Source organism: Trachemys scripta, chromosome 22, assembly GCF_013100865.1.
Source record: "Trachemys scripta elegans isolate TJP31775 chromosome 22, CAS_Tse_1.0, whole genome shotgun sequence".
Lineage (NCBI taxonomy): Eukaryota > Metazoa > Chordata > Testudines > Emydidae > Trachemys > Trachemys scripta.
Genome location: NC_048319.1, coordinates 3912113 through 3928898, shown reverse-complemented (window position 1 = coordinate 3928898; position 16786 = coordinate 3912113). Strand labels below are relative to the sequence as shown.

Below are 16786 nucleotides of genomic sequence, written 5' to 3'. Positions count from 1 at the left end.
GGACTATAACAGGGTTTAAAAGAGAACTGGATAAATTCATGGTGGTTAAGTCCATTAATGGCTATTAGCCAGGATAGGTAAGGAATGGTGTCCCTAGCCTCTGTTTGTCAGAGGGTGTTGATGGATGGCAGGAGAGAGATCACTTGATCACTGACTGTTAGGTTCACTCCTCTCCCCCTCACACATGCATGCACTCACACAAGGCTTAGGGAAGTTGCTAAATTTATGGATGATTGACCCTGTAAAATGATCTGACATGCCATCTGATTTATAGACTGGCCCCAAGTTTCAGGAAGGAGGAGAAGTTGTGGGTTAATAGTTACTCACCTGAACTGTCCATGGAGAATTGATAGGTAATGGTACTGAAGATTTTGATTGGGATATCTTTGTGTTTTTCTTTGCTTGTGGAGGAGATTCTAATCATTTTCAGTAGTTTCCATCTGGCAGGCACATAAATAGTTGTAAAAAGAACAGGAGTACTTGTGGCACCTTAGAGACTAACAAATTTATTAGAGCATAAGCTTTCGTGGGCTACAACCCACTTCTTCGGATGCAGAGCTCTCTGTATGTGTGTATATCTATCTCCTCAATATATGTTCCATTCTATATGCATCCGAAGAAGTGGGCTGTAGTCCACGAAAGCTTATGCTCTAATAAATTTGTTAGTCTCTAAGGTGCCACAAGTACTCCTGTTCTTTTTGCGGATACAGACTAACATGGCTGCTACTCTGAAACCTGTCATAAATAGTAGTTCTGTGCAGTAAGCACCCAGTGTCCTTGTAAAGACACTTTCCGTCTAAGAGTTGAAATATGTTTTGGTTGCTTGCCGTGTTACGGGGCTGTTGTATGGATCAGGGTTTTCTGCCCCAGGACATGCTATTCTAAGTTTAAGGAAGGATAGAAACTTTTTCCTCCCAATAAATGAGCCCTACTGATGCCTGCATTTATACAGTTGTGAAATGATTTAACAAAACCCATTTATTTTATTTCTCTGGACATGCGTTCGTTTAATTCCATTCAGTGTGAGACTGATCAGCGTTTCTCTGTGCTGAGAAACAGGTAGAGCTTAAGCGGGTGGGAGTATCTTGTTGATTGAATAACTTAATGAATTATATGATATTGGTTTCTAATTAAACTAGATAAAGGTTAAGGTTCATTGGCTGGGGGTATGTGGGTAAACTTGTCCTGCTGCCACATATGCTGTGTCTATCTTATGTGGATAGAGGACTTCAGTCCCCAGGACTCTCAAGCATTAAAATCACACATGCAACAGTAGAATGACTATAAGTATTATCCAGCAAACAGGCTTGTCTCCATGTGGTGGTAAGTGTCTTGTGGACCCTTTTTAATGTCCATCTGGGCAGCAGGGTTTTCCATTTAGTGTCTCATGGTCAAATTGGTCCTTGTGCTACACGACTGGGGTCAGTTGTCATTGATGGGTGTGATCCCAAGTCATGGTATGAGCTCGACATAAGACCGTTATCCCCATTTCCCTCCCACTTTTGAGATCAGCAGTGATAACTTGTCCCACTCAGTTCTGATCTGTGCTTTTCAGGTGACTATTATTTGGCTCTGGTGTCTCATTGAAATTTAGCCTCTGCGAAGTTTAATTGAATCATTACCCACTCGCCTGCTAACTGAACCCAATCACCTGTTCAGAACGTCTTCTGACTCTGCACTAAGTTTCTTGTATTGTTAACCTGGTCAAGTTGCACAGGAGCCAAAAATACCGAGAGCATGGTAGGAAGCTAGCGGACTGGCACAGGACTGGCAGTGGGGTATCCCTGAATTCTTTTTCCAGCTCTGATATTAATGTTGGGCAAATCATTTTGCCTCTTGGGCTCAGTTTCCCCTCTCTGAAATGGTTGTATGTGCTCTGAGTAGGGGGTTGTGCTAGATTTTTCAAGTGCTCAGTGTCTTCTGTCTTGACCGGTGTTTCAAAGGTACTTATGTGGCCCACATCACCATAGTATCTGAGTGCCTCACAGCACCCTTGTGAGGCAGGGCAGTGCTATTATCCCCATTTCACAGGTGGGAAACTGAGGCAGGGAGCTGAAGTGAGTTGCCCAGGCTCACACAGGGAGTCTCTGGCAGAACTGGGAATTGAAGGCTTGAATTGTAGGCTAGTGCCCTAACCAGTGGACCATCCTTCCCCTCCATATAGATAGCTGTATTTTACTTAGTAGAACCTCACTGTTTGCCCTGTTGCTCATTAAATTGAACCTTTTTTTTTTTTTTTCTGTAAATTTTTTTGTTAAGAGACATCAGAGCAAAAAGTTCTGACGGGGAGACGAAATGGCTGACAAGAGGCGCCTGGCGTACTCCATCATCCAGTTCTTACATGACCAGCTACAGAATGGGGGTCTCTCTCCTGATGCCCAGGAGAGCTTAGAAGGTAAGTGGGTGGGTGTCTTCCCTGCGCATGCCTTCTAGAGCAGAGGTTTGCTCCAGGGCTCTTGGGGAACCCAAGCAGATCAGTCCTTACTACCTGCCTCCCGTTCAGCTGTACAATTCCTGTGGTGCTGTAGTCCCTAAGCCTTCCTAATCAATGAAGTGAAATCTTAGTGAGAAGGGAACCCAAAATGTTAGGCAGCCAGACAAGAGAACGACTTTCCTGCTAGCCTCTTCCAGGAGAAGCACAGGCTAACCCAGGAAAGGAATCTATCTATCTATATCTACGGCAATTGAAATTTACCCTGATCCAAATCTGAGACTTGCTATGTTGGGGCTTAGCTAAGGGCTTGTCTGCGGGGGGCAATACATCCTATGGAAGTGTGATTTCTAAAGTGCGCTAATGTGCTGGGCATTCACAGGTCCATGTAGAACCTGCAGGTGTGCACTGAATGTTTCCTAGTGTGCTTTAATGTATTTGTTGCTCACCAGCAAGGTGTGCACGGACCAATTAATGCACGACACGTTAGTGCGCTTTAGAAATACCACCCCATGGTGCACATTATCCCACTGTGTAGACAAAGCCCTAAGTCTCAAAATGCGCTGCAAGACTGAGAGGTCCGGGAGCTTCTGATAGCACAATGCAATGCTAAAAATGAATGCCTTCTACTTGTTGGAAGCTTTCCAACCCTGATGTTAAGAACCTTCCCCGTGGGCGACCCTGGGTATTACTGTGGGAGGGATGTGTCAGCGATAGGAGCATATGGCCCTTCACCCAAATGCAGAACACACAGAGACTAGTTGAAAGAGAGGGTCCAGCCAGAGCCAGGATAGGGAGTGACCTTTGTAGGCAAAGGAGAAGTAGAGAATGTTCCTTGAAGCATGGAAAAATTATTTCGAGTGCGGGATGCTGTGTATATAAAGGTACAAGGTAGAGGGGCTCTGCTAGGCTGAACTCTTCCAGCATGTCCTTAGGTCCATCCTTAATGCACCGTCCTTGACCCAGGACTGGGAACGTTGGTAGGTAATGACATGTGAAAGAGGGGGCAGGAGCCAGCGTTAGGGGAGTATCCGAGGGGTAGCCATGTTCGTCTGGATCTATAAAAGCAGCAAAGAGTCCTGTGGTACCTTATAGACTAACAGACGTATAGGAGCATGAGCTTTCGTGGGTGAATACCCACTTCTTCGGATGCATACGTTAGAGGAGTTGCCCATTTTGTTTTGTATCTCGGTATTGCCAGTGTATAGCCAGAGAGGCTACAGTGAGCAGCTCAAAGAGCTAGTAAGGAGCAATTAACCCCCTGCATTTAAGTTTTTTAAAAACATGCAAATGATAATTCAGCACTTCAGATGCTGCGTATGCTTGCAGGAGTGTAGATCTGCTTTGCCATCTGTGGGCAATATTGATTTTTTTTCCTCCCTAAAGTCATCTGAGACTATGGGGAGGTTGCCCTTGTGACTCACTCTAGAAGCTCTGTCTTTGGAGCCAAGGTTTGCACATCTCCATTAAGTGTGTTGGGAAAACACCGGCATGTAAGGTACTGTGCCAGCTTCAGCGAGATAATGTTCATTCCAGCACCTGCTTGCCACTGTAGCCAAAGGACTGCTGCAGTCTTCTGATCCTTTAGAATCTGCCTTGTGCTCAACAGCTAATGGCTTGTGCATGAGGTTTCAGATGCTCTAATTAACGCAGTGTTATCCTTGATGTAAGGAAAGATGGCCTTTTGTGGCTAAGGTACTGGACTGGGATCCAGGAGATTTGGGTTCAATTCTTAGCCTTGCCACAGACTCCCTAGGTGACCTTGGACAAGTTACTAAATTGCTCCATGCCTCAGTTTCTCCATTTATAAAACTGGGATCGTTCTTTCACAGACGTTGTATGGATAAATTTGTTTGTTTCTGAGGCTGTCAGATACTACAGGGATGGGGCCATATAAGTACCTAGCTAGAAATGTTTTGCTTACACAACTGCAGCTCCATTAGGGTTACTTTTGTGTTCACATACCTTGTAAACTTTGCAATTCTCTTTATTTCTAAATGGGGGTTTTTTCTCTTGTGGTTCCACGTTTCTCTTCCGATTGGCAACCTGTCCTAAAATAACTTTGCCCTTCTAAATGATTTCTTTGTCATACTTTTGCTTCCGTAGCTCCTTTCATTGAAGGGCCCCTCCCTAAACACTTTAGCAAACATTAATCCTTGCAATACCCTTGGAAGGGACTTAATGTCCCTATTTTACAGATGAGGAAACAGGCAGAGAGGTGAAATGATTTGCCCTAGGTGTCTCTCACGCCTAGTAGCAGATCTGGGAATAAAACCCCATAGTCCTAGGCGCTCTCAACTGTTCCACACTACCACTCCATAGCTAGATTATGCCCCAATATGTAATCTGCTTCATATACATTTATATTTCTGATATCTTCATAAATTCAGACTCCACTGGAGGGAGGGAATGACACAAACAGGTGTTTAGAGCATGTGGGGAATGTTAAATGCCCACCTTCCTTCCCACCCAGTTGCTATCCAATGCCTGGAGACTGCTTTTGGAGTATCCATGGAAGACCAAGATCTGGTTGTGTCTCAAACGCTCCCTGAAATTTTTGAAGCTGCTACAGGAAAGGTTTGTGTCCTACAGACTTCTCTGATCTACTAATGAAAATCATTGTCTAAGCTCAAGGTATTTATTAATAATATTAGAGATCTGAGATTTCCACTAAAACAGTGGAAAGCTACCCATTGGGCTTAGTCTCACAGCTGTGTCGCCCCGTTGGGGGAGTCAAAAGCTGGAAGCATTTAACTCTTAAAGATGCAGTGTCAGGGAAATTAGAGCACTGGTTTGTAGTAATTGCCAATGATAAAGCACAGCTTTCTTATTCTTCTTTGATATTATAAGGAGCCTCATTATGTCAGAACAAATTCTGAGCCAGTCACCCCCACTGAAGAAGACATGGCTGAAGCTGAAAGACTTAAGACTGAAGGTAACCACATACTGGGCTGGTATATTGACAGGGGAAAGATAACATGGTATATACAGCATAGGCAACTAACAACGAAGGAGGCAGGCAGGCTTAACTCAAAAAGTATCTGAAGGTCTACGCAGCAAGAAGGAAGAGGAATTGTGAGGGGTGATGTAATTAGGAGCAGTGGGGTGGAATTAAGAACGGGTTCATCTCTGTGTATACCCATGGGGAGACAGAGAATGCTCCACCCGTGTGGGCGATTCACCCGTTTTTATGCTCAGATGAAAGAGCGTGCCTTTGTCTGGCTAGTTCCCCGGAGTGCTGCTGAAGCAGAAGGGTGCTGGAATGTTGTTCAGACTGTACGTGTAGGAACTGCTTCCACCACCTAAAGGCAACACCCTCTGCGTGGGCATCTGGCAGCTCCTCGGCAGGCTCTCACGCAGGAGGGGCAGAATCCTATGTTCAACTAAAACTGCAGAAGTGTATTTCGGTGGCAGAATGTAGTGGCTCCAGTTGGAATCTAGCTAGGAGACCCCGTTAGTGTTCGCTCTGATTATTGCATCCTGGAAAAGAACACGTTGACTGGAACATGGCAAACATGCGCGCGGTTTTCTTCTCGACTGTAACCCCTTTTCCCGCATGCTCATCCTGGAAGAAAGTGAAACTCTCCCCACTCTGCAGCACCCCTAGTGGCCAGTTAGAGCAGTGCTGCCTGGCGCAATGAATCTGGGGATGGAGACTGAAAGCTGTTATGGCGATTGTGGGCTTGAAAGATGCTGAAGGGAAATTAATGAGGGAGCCTGCAGGATCCCTTCTGAAATGGCTGTGGTTAGCTTGGAAGCCCAATAATGCCAAAAGACCTACAGTTTCCTTGCTGGAGACTTCTCCCTGCACTGTTTGCTGAGCAGATCTCCCAGTTGTTCATATTCTGAGGCAGCAGTTCTCAGCCAGGTGGCTGAGGCCCCCCGGGGGACTGTGAGCAGGTTTCAGGGGGTCTGCCAAGCAGGGCCAGCATCAGATTCACTGGGGCCCAGAGCAGAAAGCTGAAGCCGTGCTGCCCAAGTCCCTGAGCGACTTAGCTTCACTGGGCGCCCTGTGACCCGGGACCCCAGGCAATTGCCCTTCTTGCTACCCCCAATGCTGGCTCTAGCTTTTATATGCAGAACACAGTTGGTGTAGCACAGGTGGGCTGTGGAGTTTTTATAGCATGTTTGGGGGACCTCAGAAAGAAAAAGGTTGAGAACGTCTGTTCTAAGGGAGGTGCAGAAAGGTGGAGTTTTCAGCATATCTAAATGCTCCTTTTTGCATTATTTTTTAAGCAGAGACCAAGAAGAATTGAGACCCCGGCCCATTGCTCTAATTGCTTCATCTGTTTGACCTGTTACAGAGACTTTTGTTTTTCTCTTTAGGTAATGAACAAATGAAGGCAGAAAACTTTGAAAGTGCTGTGTCTTTCTACGCAAAAGCAATTGAATTAAATCCATCAAATGCGGTATATTTTTGCAACAGGTACTGACAGTTAACTCTTTCGCTGCGGGTTTTTATATTCACATTCTTGTATTTTGAGCCTTGCCTCATTTTTCATTGTTTATGGGACCCTCGCATGGTCAGACTCCTGATTTGAACCTTATCAGACTGTTCATTTATTGTTTGTCCTTTTTCTTTTGTAAACTTGTGCTGACCTGTTTTCCTTTGACTTCTGCCTGCCTTGTGGCACTGGCATCTCTAGGTAGGGCTGTTTTCCATATCCCTGTCCCATTAAGCACTTGAGATATATGGATACCAAGTAACACTGTCTGGCTCTACTCGAAAACCCCTTTGTAGCTGTGGCAGACAGCCCAGATTTGGAAGGATTATGTTGATAATGGACGAAGCAACAAAACAAGATCTGATCATTCAGAGGTTGAGGATTGAAGGCCTGGTTTTCAAGGAATTCAGCATGCAGTTGTGTGCACAAAATGCTGATCTAATGTTCATTGAAATCAATGGAAAGACACCCATTCACTTGGCTCAGAGCCTGCGTGCCCAACTTATACTTACTGTTTGCATGGATACAAATGGCCATGTAATTAACCTAATTAGCCTCAATGCATGTCCAGCTCTTTGGAAAAATCATTTCATAAGCTGGCTTCCCCTCCTGAATTTTGCCTGTATCATGTGACCATTGAGAGCTTGAGTTTGAGGTGCTGATTACTTTCAATAGAAGTTGCAGGATTGAGGCATGAACAAGCATATTCCAGTATTTATATATGTATTTTTGCCTCCACCTGTGTATGTGTGTGATGGGGGGAGGGAGGGGGAGAAGACTGGGGGCGGGGGAAGAGCATAAACGTTATTTTGACCTGAGAAATCCAGGCATAGAGCTGTGATATCTTGTATTAAGAGATCAATTTCCATCCTGAACAATACCAATTTGAACAGATCTGCAAACTAGTAGACGCATCTCCTTCACCCATCAGCCCCCTCTGAGACAGCGCAGGGGCGGAGCCATGCTCCATGATATGTTTGGGAGAGAAAATGAAGGAGGGAGGATAGTGCATTCACCTGAAACTACAGGGGGCGCTTAGGATGGCAGTAGGCTGTTACCCAAGTTAGAATCTGAGCTGAAGTCAGGTTTTAAGTTTAAACCTTCCCTTGGGCGCTGAAGAGGGAGCATGAAGGGTGATGTTGATTGGCATATTCAGACCTAATAAGCTTCCTGGGCATTGCTTCCTCCACTCTCTCCAGGGCGGCTGCTTATAGTAAATTAGGAAACTATGCTGGAGCCGTCAGAGACTGTGAGAGAGCTATCGGCATTGACCCGAACTACAGCAAAGCTTACGGCAGAATGGGGTAGGTACTGGCCACTGCTCTTTTATAAAGGTGTTGACTTCCAAATGAATGGAAGTCCTGTGGTAATGATACTGGAAGTGGTGCTCTACTTCAGAATGCTAACTAGGGAATAGCCAGTGCGTGGTCTGTGGAGCTTAGATATGTAACTTTCTATAACGGTCCTTTATTTTATGTCCCCTCTCAACAGCTTAGCCCTCTCCAGTTTAAACAAACACGCAGAAGCTGTCATTTACTATAAAAAAGCCCTGGAGTTGGATCCAGACAACGAAACGTACAAATCAAACCTTAAAATAGCCGAACAGAAAATGAAAGAAACCCCTAGTCCAGTAAGTTTTTTTTTTCCCCATTCTGTTTGAGGGCCAAGCCAAGAATTATGCTGTGTTGGGGGGAGAAAAATAAATGTCTTCATTGTGCTACTTTAAAGTGTTACGGACCAGCTGTAACTGCTACATTAATGTCTCTCGGGATCTGACAGGGCGTTGTTAACGTGGGTTAAGTCTGGAATATAGGTGTACTGTATAAGGTGGTAATGGTGGGGCGGAGTAGGGGAAAAGGCAGTTTATAATCCCAGTTAAACTAACTTCCCTGCAGCGCTGTGAACCCAAACACAGCAGCACTGGGCTTATCTGGAAAATGCCTAGAAAAAGTGAAACTAAACAGCGGAGTTTCACAGCCCTAAATAATGTTTACTCTCTTATTGCATTTTAACCATGAAACTCTGTGTTCATTAGTTCTCACTAGTAGGAAGGAAGGAGTTCTTTGAAGTATGTTTTCTTATCTTGATGGCCTTTTAAAAAGGGACAAACTTCAGAGGGAAAAATATCCTTGATCACACTCAGTTTTCAGGCCAGAGTATTTAGAGTTTGACCGATTCTCATTTCCACTAAGGGCCCTTTACACTGGACTTCAGTGCAAATGAGAATTAGGCCCTTATGGCAAGAATATAAATGAAGAACCTTAAGCAACAGTCACCCTTACCTTTGTTTAGGGTTAAATCAGAAATCTGTGTACAGAATGATTTGCAGCTGTAGCGATGTTCTGGTTAAAGACATACACCTTTAGGTTAATGGCAGCATGCTGTGAACTGTACTGGAGGCAATGTTGTTGTTGTGCCTGTCTACATTTATATTTGGTTTCCTCCTTGCAGACTGGAGGCACAGGAGGATTTGATTTAGCTGGATTGCTGAATAACCCAGGCTTCATGAGCATGGTAAATTTGCACACATTAGATCCCAGCCAGCTTGCATCTTGTCTGTGTATTTGGATGTAAGGAACGAAATGTATTGATGCGTGACCTTGGGAGTTCAGACATTTCACTAGCAGATCTGTTTTCATTTCGTTCATCAAAGGATTGCTTTGAGGAGACTGAATTGAAGCTAAAGAGCCGGTTACTTACTCACGGGCTTTTCGGTGTGAGATGTGAGGATGTGATAGAGGCTCCCTGCACTGCATGATCAGCCTTGTCTTGTGTGTTGTACTGTGTTTCTCTTGTCGCTGCTCTTTCTGTGAATATACCTTAGTTTCGCTGCCTTCACTCTATGGAGTTGAATGGCGCGACATCTGTATATCCATGCAGGCACTTCTTAAATAGGATGTAATCTTTTTCTTTTTAAATAGGCATCGAACCTCATGAACAATCCACAAGTACAACAGCTGTAAGTTCGATACCGTCTCGTATTTCTTCTTTGAATCACTCATTTGACTTTGTGCTTTGGTTGGCTGTTGGGGTACGGCTGAAGTGAGGTTCTGGTGGGTCCTGGGCTCATAAATGTGTATGAAGGCATTTAAAGCAACACGTTATTTTGTTCTGTGTACCAGTTATGTTCATCGTGGCTTGACATGCTAAGGACTTGTATAGTAAAGATGTGCAGAAAGGGGAGGGAAGGTGGCCTGGAGTTACCACACTGAGCTGGGGCTCGGGAACTCAGGGTTTGATTCGTGGCTCTGCCATAGATTTCCTGCGTCACTGGCGAGTCACTTCACCTCTGTCTCATTCCTCGTCTGTGAAATGGGATACTTTACTGCCTGTGAGCACAAATTCATGAGTGTTTGTGAGGTGCTCACATACTGTCAGGCCATAAACTACATAGATAAGCCTTTGTGACTCTTCTATTTATCCACTTTAAAGCACAATTAGTTAGAAATGGGGTACTCTAATGGATTTTTGGGGATGCTATAATTTATTCTGACTTCCTGATCCCATTGGCTTGGCTTACAAGCCAAAGATCTGGTGTCACCATATGCAATTGGTTCTTTCTGCCTCTTCCATCATCATTGTGAATAGAGGCTCTGCAGTTGGAACTGAACTGCCAATTTTGTTAACGACACAAAAGGCAGGATAAGATCCATCTTGCACGCACATAGTCCCTCTGTCTTACATGAGTTGAAACACCTTTGGCCTTCCAGTGTCCCCAGATCTGACTTGAAGGCATTAGAACCTCCTGTATAAACCATGCATGCACAAGGCAGAATCTTCACATCTCTCAAGACAACAATAGCAGATACTGTAGCAAGGCCTATTATTACTAAGATCTTTACAATATCTAGACTACAGCCCACTTGCTATTGTGCTGTTGATAACATCAATTAAATGAAACTGCAGCTGATGAAATTAATAAACAAATGGTGAATTAGAGAGGTTCTACTGTATGTAGCTTTTTGACCTTAAAGATCAGAAGGCAAGCGGCAGGGGTTTCAGTACGATTCTCCTGAATGTCTGGCCAAGCATTCAGCAGTAGAACTGAGGAGGGAGGGATTGGATTACGCTTAATCCCCTAAGAAACTCTGGCTCTTCACGCTAATTGTAGGAGCGCCTTAATTTAAATTTAATTCTAGCAAGCCAAAGCATTTCCTCATTAATCATGAAACTGACATGCTTTGTGCTAACTTTCAAAAAAAAAAGTAACTTTTGTGCCTACCAAAAAAATTGTAGTAAGTGAAATCTCCATCTCTCTTTATTCTGAGCAATAAATATTTCTTTGCAGAATGTCTGGGATGATTTCAGGTGGCCAGAATCCTATGGGAGCAGCAGGAGCCAGCCCTTCCCCTAACGACCTTGCCAGCCTTATCCAAGCGTAAGTCCAATGACTTTTTTCCACCCCTTGGAATAGTCAATAGGTGCATTTCAGTCGTCTTGATCAAAAGTCAAAGCTTCATTTACAACCAAGCACCTTCCAGAAAACTTTAGTCTCACCCCCTGCCTTTCAGTAACATACCCCAACTTCTTCTCTTAAATAGAACAGGGGTGTCTCTTGTGCCGTGGGGAACTTAGTATCCCCTGGTCGCAGTGCTAGACTTCTCTGTGCTCCAAACTGCCCTGACGTTAGGGTGATCAGTTAGTGTCAGAAATCGGGACGGGGATAATAGGCACCTGTATCAGAGAGAGCCCCAAATATAGGGACTGTCCCTATATAATCGGGACATCTGGTCACCCGGCCTGACATGCGTGATGAGACCAATTGATTAGATATGTCGCTTTCTCTCCTTCAGAGGTCAACAGTTTGCTCAGCAGATGCAGCAGCAGAATCCAGAGCTAATAGAACAGTTACGAAGTCAGATCAGGAGTCGAACCCCCAGTGCTAGCAACGAGGACCAGCAGGAATGAGAATACCAGGTGAGTTCATAAACCCTACGTTATACAAGCCAGCTCTATTGAGCAGGGACTTACTTCTATGCTGGTTACTCAAGCTCCGTCTCATGTCTTTGGACAACCTACTTCACGCACTCTCTGTGCCTGTTTCCCTACTTGTAAAATGTGTGTGATAGCACCATACCTCAGAGAGACACTGAGGGTTAGTGGTTGTAAAGTGCTTTGAACTACTATAGAAGCACAAGGTGCTATTTACATGTCCCTTGCTGGCCATCAAACAAATAAATCTCATCCTATGTGCAGAGGGGTTAGGAGAGGGGCAATTTGAAAAACAAAAATCACAAATCTGTCTTGTCTTCCTGTCTTTGCAGTGCTACCCATGGGAATTCTTCACTATAAAAAACTGGAAGCCATGTGTGTGTTGCCATTTCTCCAGTTGGAAAAGAGAGAAAAAGGAAAACAAACCAGAAAAAAAAAAACTTTATATGACCTGCATGTTAAAGACAGATTCTCATTTTCTTCCCCTACCCCTGTGCCTGCCCCTAAATCCCTCTTTTCCCTCTGGAAGATCCAGCAAGCAGTAAACACAAACCAGCATCAATTGTCTTTCTAGAACTCAGAAAACCACCCACATTGTTACCTGCTACGTTGAGGATTTTAATCCGTTTTCAAGGACACAGCACTCTTCACTGTAAGAAGCCTCCACCCTCCTGACCGGCTGCTTAAAAGGAGTGAACAGCTCCATTCCCCTTCTTACATCTTTTCATCATGTTGAAGAGACGCCAATGTTTAAACGCAATTAACCCATCGCAGCTCATTGAATCTCCTTGCACCCAACAGCTGGGTGTCAAAAATTGCTTACGTTCACTGCATTTCTCATTCGGGTGCATAGCGATACTGCTGATGCGGTTTCTACACAGGAGATTAAGATGGTGGACATCTCTAAAGGCATTTGTGAGTGTAAGTGTATTTTGGGGCATGGGTTGCCTGGAGTAAGACCATTTTCTGTGACTCCTTCAAATTGAGCATTTTTGATACACTTTTTTCAGATCTTTTTTGCCAATAATGACACAATTTATCTAGTGTTTTAAAAAAAAATCATGGTTCTATCTTTGTCAGCTGTCCTCTGCGGTAGTTGTGGAGGGAGAAGATTTGACTCCTTTTAGTTCAAGTTTTTAGAAGTTTTAGTTTTTATTGTCTCTTGCGTGTGAGTGGTCTCAGAGATCAGAGCTTCTGTGATAGAGATGGGAGTTGCAGATACCCGTTTCAGAGGGGCTCGTGTTGCTGAAAACATGGGAATGTGAGTTGGTGGAATAAAACTACTGTTTGGGTCCATAATATACTGACTGGTCACTAACTGTGGGACTGGCAAGGAGCTCTTATGCCTCAGTGTATTACAGGCAGGGTGGGGAGGGGACCCATGTAATTTATCAGAATAAATGTCCTGCATCTACCAGGACCTCTAATATTACCAAAATGATTCTGTAGTTCAGGCGCTCAGTAGCGGACTGACTTCAAAATGTGTAAATGAATCCATTGCAAATTCCACTAGTCAAGCTCAGAGGGACTTTATAAACCTGAGGTTCAAGCTAGAGTAACTCAGAGAGTAGGAGGGGATGTGTGTGAAGTCTCATATTGCCAGGTGCAAGAAAAGCATCTAGTTTAAAGCTTGGTAGGTGTAAGAGATTAAAAAGCCTGGGGGATGAGTGAGGGGTGGGAAGTGTGCGTCCAAGTAAATAGTTTTTTGTTGTTGTTTTGATACCATCTGTAAACAACTTTTTTTAAATACTCTAACTGTGGTCACTGTAACTTGTGGAGAATAAAATACTTTGATGCTCTCTTTGTCATCCCTTTTGACCAAAGGTGACCAAAACAGCAAAGCCTCTAGGCCACAGGGTGTGACTGGCTTGCCCAGTCTCTTCATAGGAATAATTAATTTGGGCCCCAGGCCTGGGATAGATCGCTCATGAGTGGACTGCTGCACCTGTATGGAGCTCTGCTCGCTTCAGTGGGGTCTGCCCAGATACAGCAATCCACCCTGGTGCCAACGCTTGCAGGATGGAGACCTTGCTTTCACTGTGCAACAGTTACAACTGGAGAAAACCTACATGTGGTTTTTCTTTCCCCCTCACGACCCCTCTTTGCTGCTTGTTTTTCTCCTTTACGTGAAACTCTCTCCCTGCATATTTCTAAGCAATTTGGCAAGAGAAACCCGACAGGATCTTTGATAAGTTACACTGAAAATGAATAACAAGGGAGAGATGCCAGCTGAAATTCACAACCTACTTAGCAATCGGTCTCCCTTTGTTACCGAGTCCACCTTAGACTGATACTATTTACGTTTTCAAATATTCTAATTTTCCTTTTCATGCAGCTTATTTACTATTGTATGTGGCTCAGCTTGGCCATTGAAAATAGGCTTGTCAGTTTCACTTCCTTTATATGCAGCTTTTAATCAGTTTCACTCTGGGTGTCCTACCTTGGCAGTGTGCTGCAACCAGGGGAATGTCGCTACTTTGAAAATTAACTGGTCCCATAGCAATTTTTTTAAAATTGGTGGAAAATATATCATTAAATGTTGGAATAGCTGATTATTACTTAAACTCCTGGAAAATATTGGACCTAAATTCTTCCCTTAAACTATTGCAGTTTAGCTGTAGTTTTTTAGATAAATGTAAGGACGTGTTTTAAAGGGACACTATCAATTTAAAAATCATACTTCTGTCTCAAGATTTTTATCAGTAACACCCAAGATTACTTGAAATGAAAGAGCTCAGTGAAACAAACAATGTCTTATTCTTGTTTCATTTTGTGCATTTGACAGCATTGTATAAAGACAGTTTTGTTGCTTTCCCTTTTAGAGTCTGTGTCCTTAGTTTAGGTGGGTCTTTCCCAAAGTAATGAGAGAAGAAACAGTTAAAACCAGGAACATGAAATTGTAGAACCACAAAGCTATGGGGCAGTTGTGGAGCTAGAGATTACTTTAAATTCAATATTTTTAAGCAATAAGATTTCAGGCTGGTGATGTCCCTTTCGTGTGACTTGATTAGAGTAGAATATTTTATGATTTTTTTTACATTAAGTAAAACCTCTTAGGTCAGCAAGGCAGGACACATTGCAGCGTGTTCTTGCATGAGCAGTGGGCGGGGTCTCTCGTCCCTTTTCGAGGCTGCTGTAAGATCACAATTCGAGAATCACTCCCGGGGGACTGCACTCTGCTTTCATTTCCCTTTTTTTGACTGACTTTACTCCTCATGCATCTTTCCCACCTGGGTTGTCTTGTCACCATGTTTATTTTCTTGTCTTTTTGAGCGTTACCCAAAGGATATTTTAAATTCAGTGTTGTAAAAACGACATCCACCTCACCACAAATTTTATTATGGACTGTTCAAGAACGGGCGTGGCATTTTAAGACTGTTCTTAGGGCTTCGAACTTTCTCCCCCCATCTTCCTAGCAAAAACAGATAACTTTATAGGAAACGGCTGTGATTGGATGATCCAATGTAGCATGTGGAAAACAGCTAATATTTATTCATGTCTAGCTCTCTGGAATACCTGCATCTACAGTCCATCTCACAAGCTGAAGGGGTGCAACTCCTCTCACTGCGTGTATCCCGTGCAGAGAACTTTTTGTTTTGGTGAGGCTTTCACTTTGTCCCCTGGGACCTTCTGTGGCTAGCAGTTCACATGCAGCACCTGCAGTGCTACATTTAAAACTCACTAATGCATTTCAATGTTTTTATTTTAACACCCCCCCACACACACTATATTATAAAGATAAAACACGTAGAAAGTGAAACTGCGTGATGTCCTTGCAGTTTAGAACTTCAGTGTGGGAGCCATTGGCTAACTCTCTTTCTCTCCTCCTTTTTGGTGTGATTTTTTTTTTAAACAGTGGTTCACAGATACTGAAGGGGTTTTTTGTAACCTTCCAGTTTAAGTCTTTCTAAATGGCAAAGGAGCATTGCATTCCTGCAGCTGGGGGAACGGTGTGTGTCTAACAAAAGTTTCCCTGGCAGCAGCATTCATAGCCGATGCCTCAATGGATACAGTGAAGTTCTCAGCCAGAGCTGTGGCCTCCAGCTCCATAACCAGACCCCCATCCTGGAAACAAACTGGTCTTTTCTGGCTTTGAAGTTACTTGTAGCTTCTGTTTTCCTCACAAGCATGATTACTTTGCGCAGGTGTAAGAAAGACGCAGATCTACAGAACAGGCTTTGTCAGGCCTGACTATAACTTCGCTCCCAACAAGAAACGATTTCTGTGGCTCTGTCACCAGCTATGAAACTACAAACTATGAAACTCAGCCCTTGGACAAAGTCCATCCCTTAAAGTAGAGTAGTCCCAGGGAGAAATTGGACTCTCAATGTGAAACTTGAAGCTTCCAGTTAAGGTGCTGCTATGCCTCTCATTTCTAGTCCTAGAGGTGAACTTCAGTAGTGAATATTGGTCTTAAGCAATTCACCAGTGCTTGGTAAGTTTGAGCCTGGTGAGGTTCTTAGAGAAATACATGCTCCACAATGTCCCTTGGCCCTGATCCTGGGTTGTGCTTTCTAAGTGCTACAGTAATATCAACTAACATCATGTAGCTATGATGTTAACTGTAAGTATCCTCATCTCTTCCCCCCAGTTCCCACCTTCTCACTGTAATCTCAACCAGCCACTGACCCCTCAGGCACAAAAGAAGGCCAGATGTAAATAGGGAAAAGCAAAGGTTTCTTGTGTCTGTCTCATTCGGGAGTCAGCAAAGGGAAAAGTTCTGTTGTCTCCTTTCCACTGAGCAGCCCTGACAGACCAGCCCTGCGTCATCATTCATCTTACCTCCCCGTAGAGCAGAGCACCTGCTGGTACCTTGGTGCAGCCTGTGCCTTCCTGTCTCACTCTGACTCCTCTGCTTAGGGCTGTAAATGTCTGTCCTTCCCAACAGCACCTCTGTGTATTCAGAGCCGTCTGTTTCACAAAGCCAGTTGCCTTTCATCATCTTTGCAGATTTCCAATGAGCTTGAGAGGATTTCTT

The 16786-nt window shown here is 43.9% G+C and overlaps 1 protein-coding gene across 1 annotated transcript in view; it reads left to right on the top strand.

Moving 5' to 3' along the window:
- SGTA (small glutamine rich tetratricopeptide repeat containing alpha) overlaps positions 1-13607 on the top strand; it is an 18791-nt gene extending 5184 nt beyond the window's left edge. The window contains exons 2-12 of the mRNA XM_034754940.1: positions 2260-2395; positions 4905-5008; positions 5282-5366; positions 6758-6857; positions 8076-8180; positions 8368-8506; positions 9328-9390; positions 9798-9835; positions 11165-11254; positions 11670-11793; positions 12141-13607. Of these exons, the coding sequence (XP_034610831.1) occupies positions 2296-2395; positions 4905-5008; positions 5282-5366; positions 6758-6857; positions 8076-8180; positions 8368-8506; positions 9328-9390; positions 9798-9835; positions 11165-11254; positions 11670-11784 (939 nt within the window). The 5' untranslated portion in view covers positions 2260-2295 and the 3' untranslated portion in view covers positions 11785-11793; positions 12141-13607. The remainder of the gene's footprint in view (positions 1-2259; positions 2396-4904; positions 5009-5281; positions 5367-6757; positions 6858-8075; positions 8181-8367; positions 8507-9327; positions 9391-9797; positions 9836-11164; positions 11255-11669; positions 11794-12140) is intronic.
- Positions 13608-16786: the final 3179 nt, after the last annotated feature.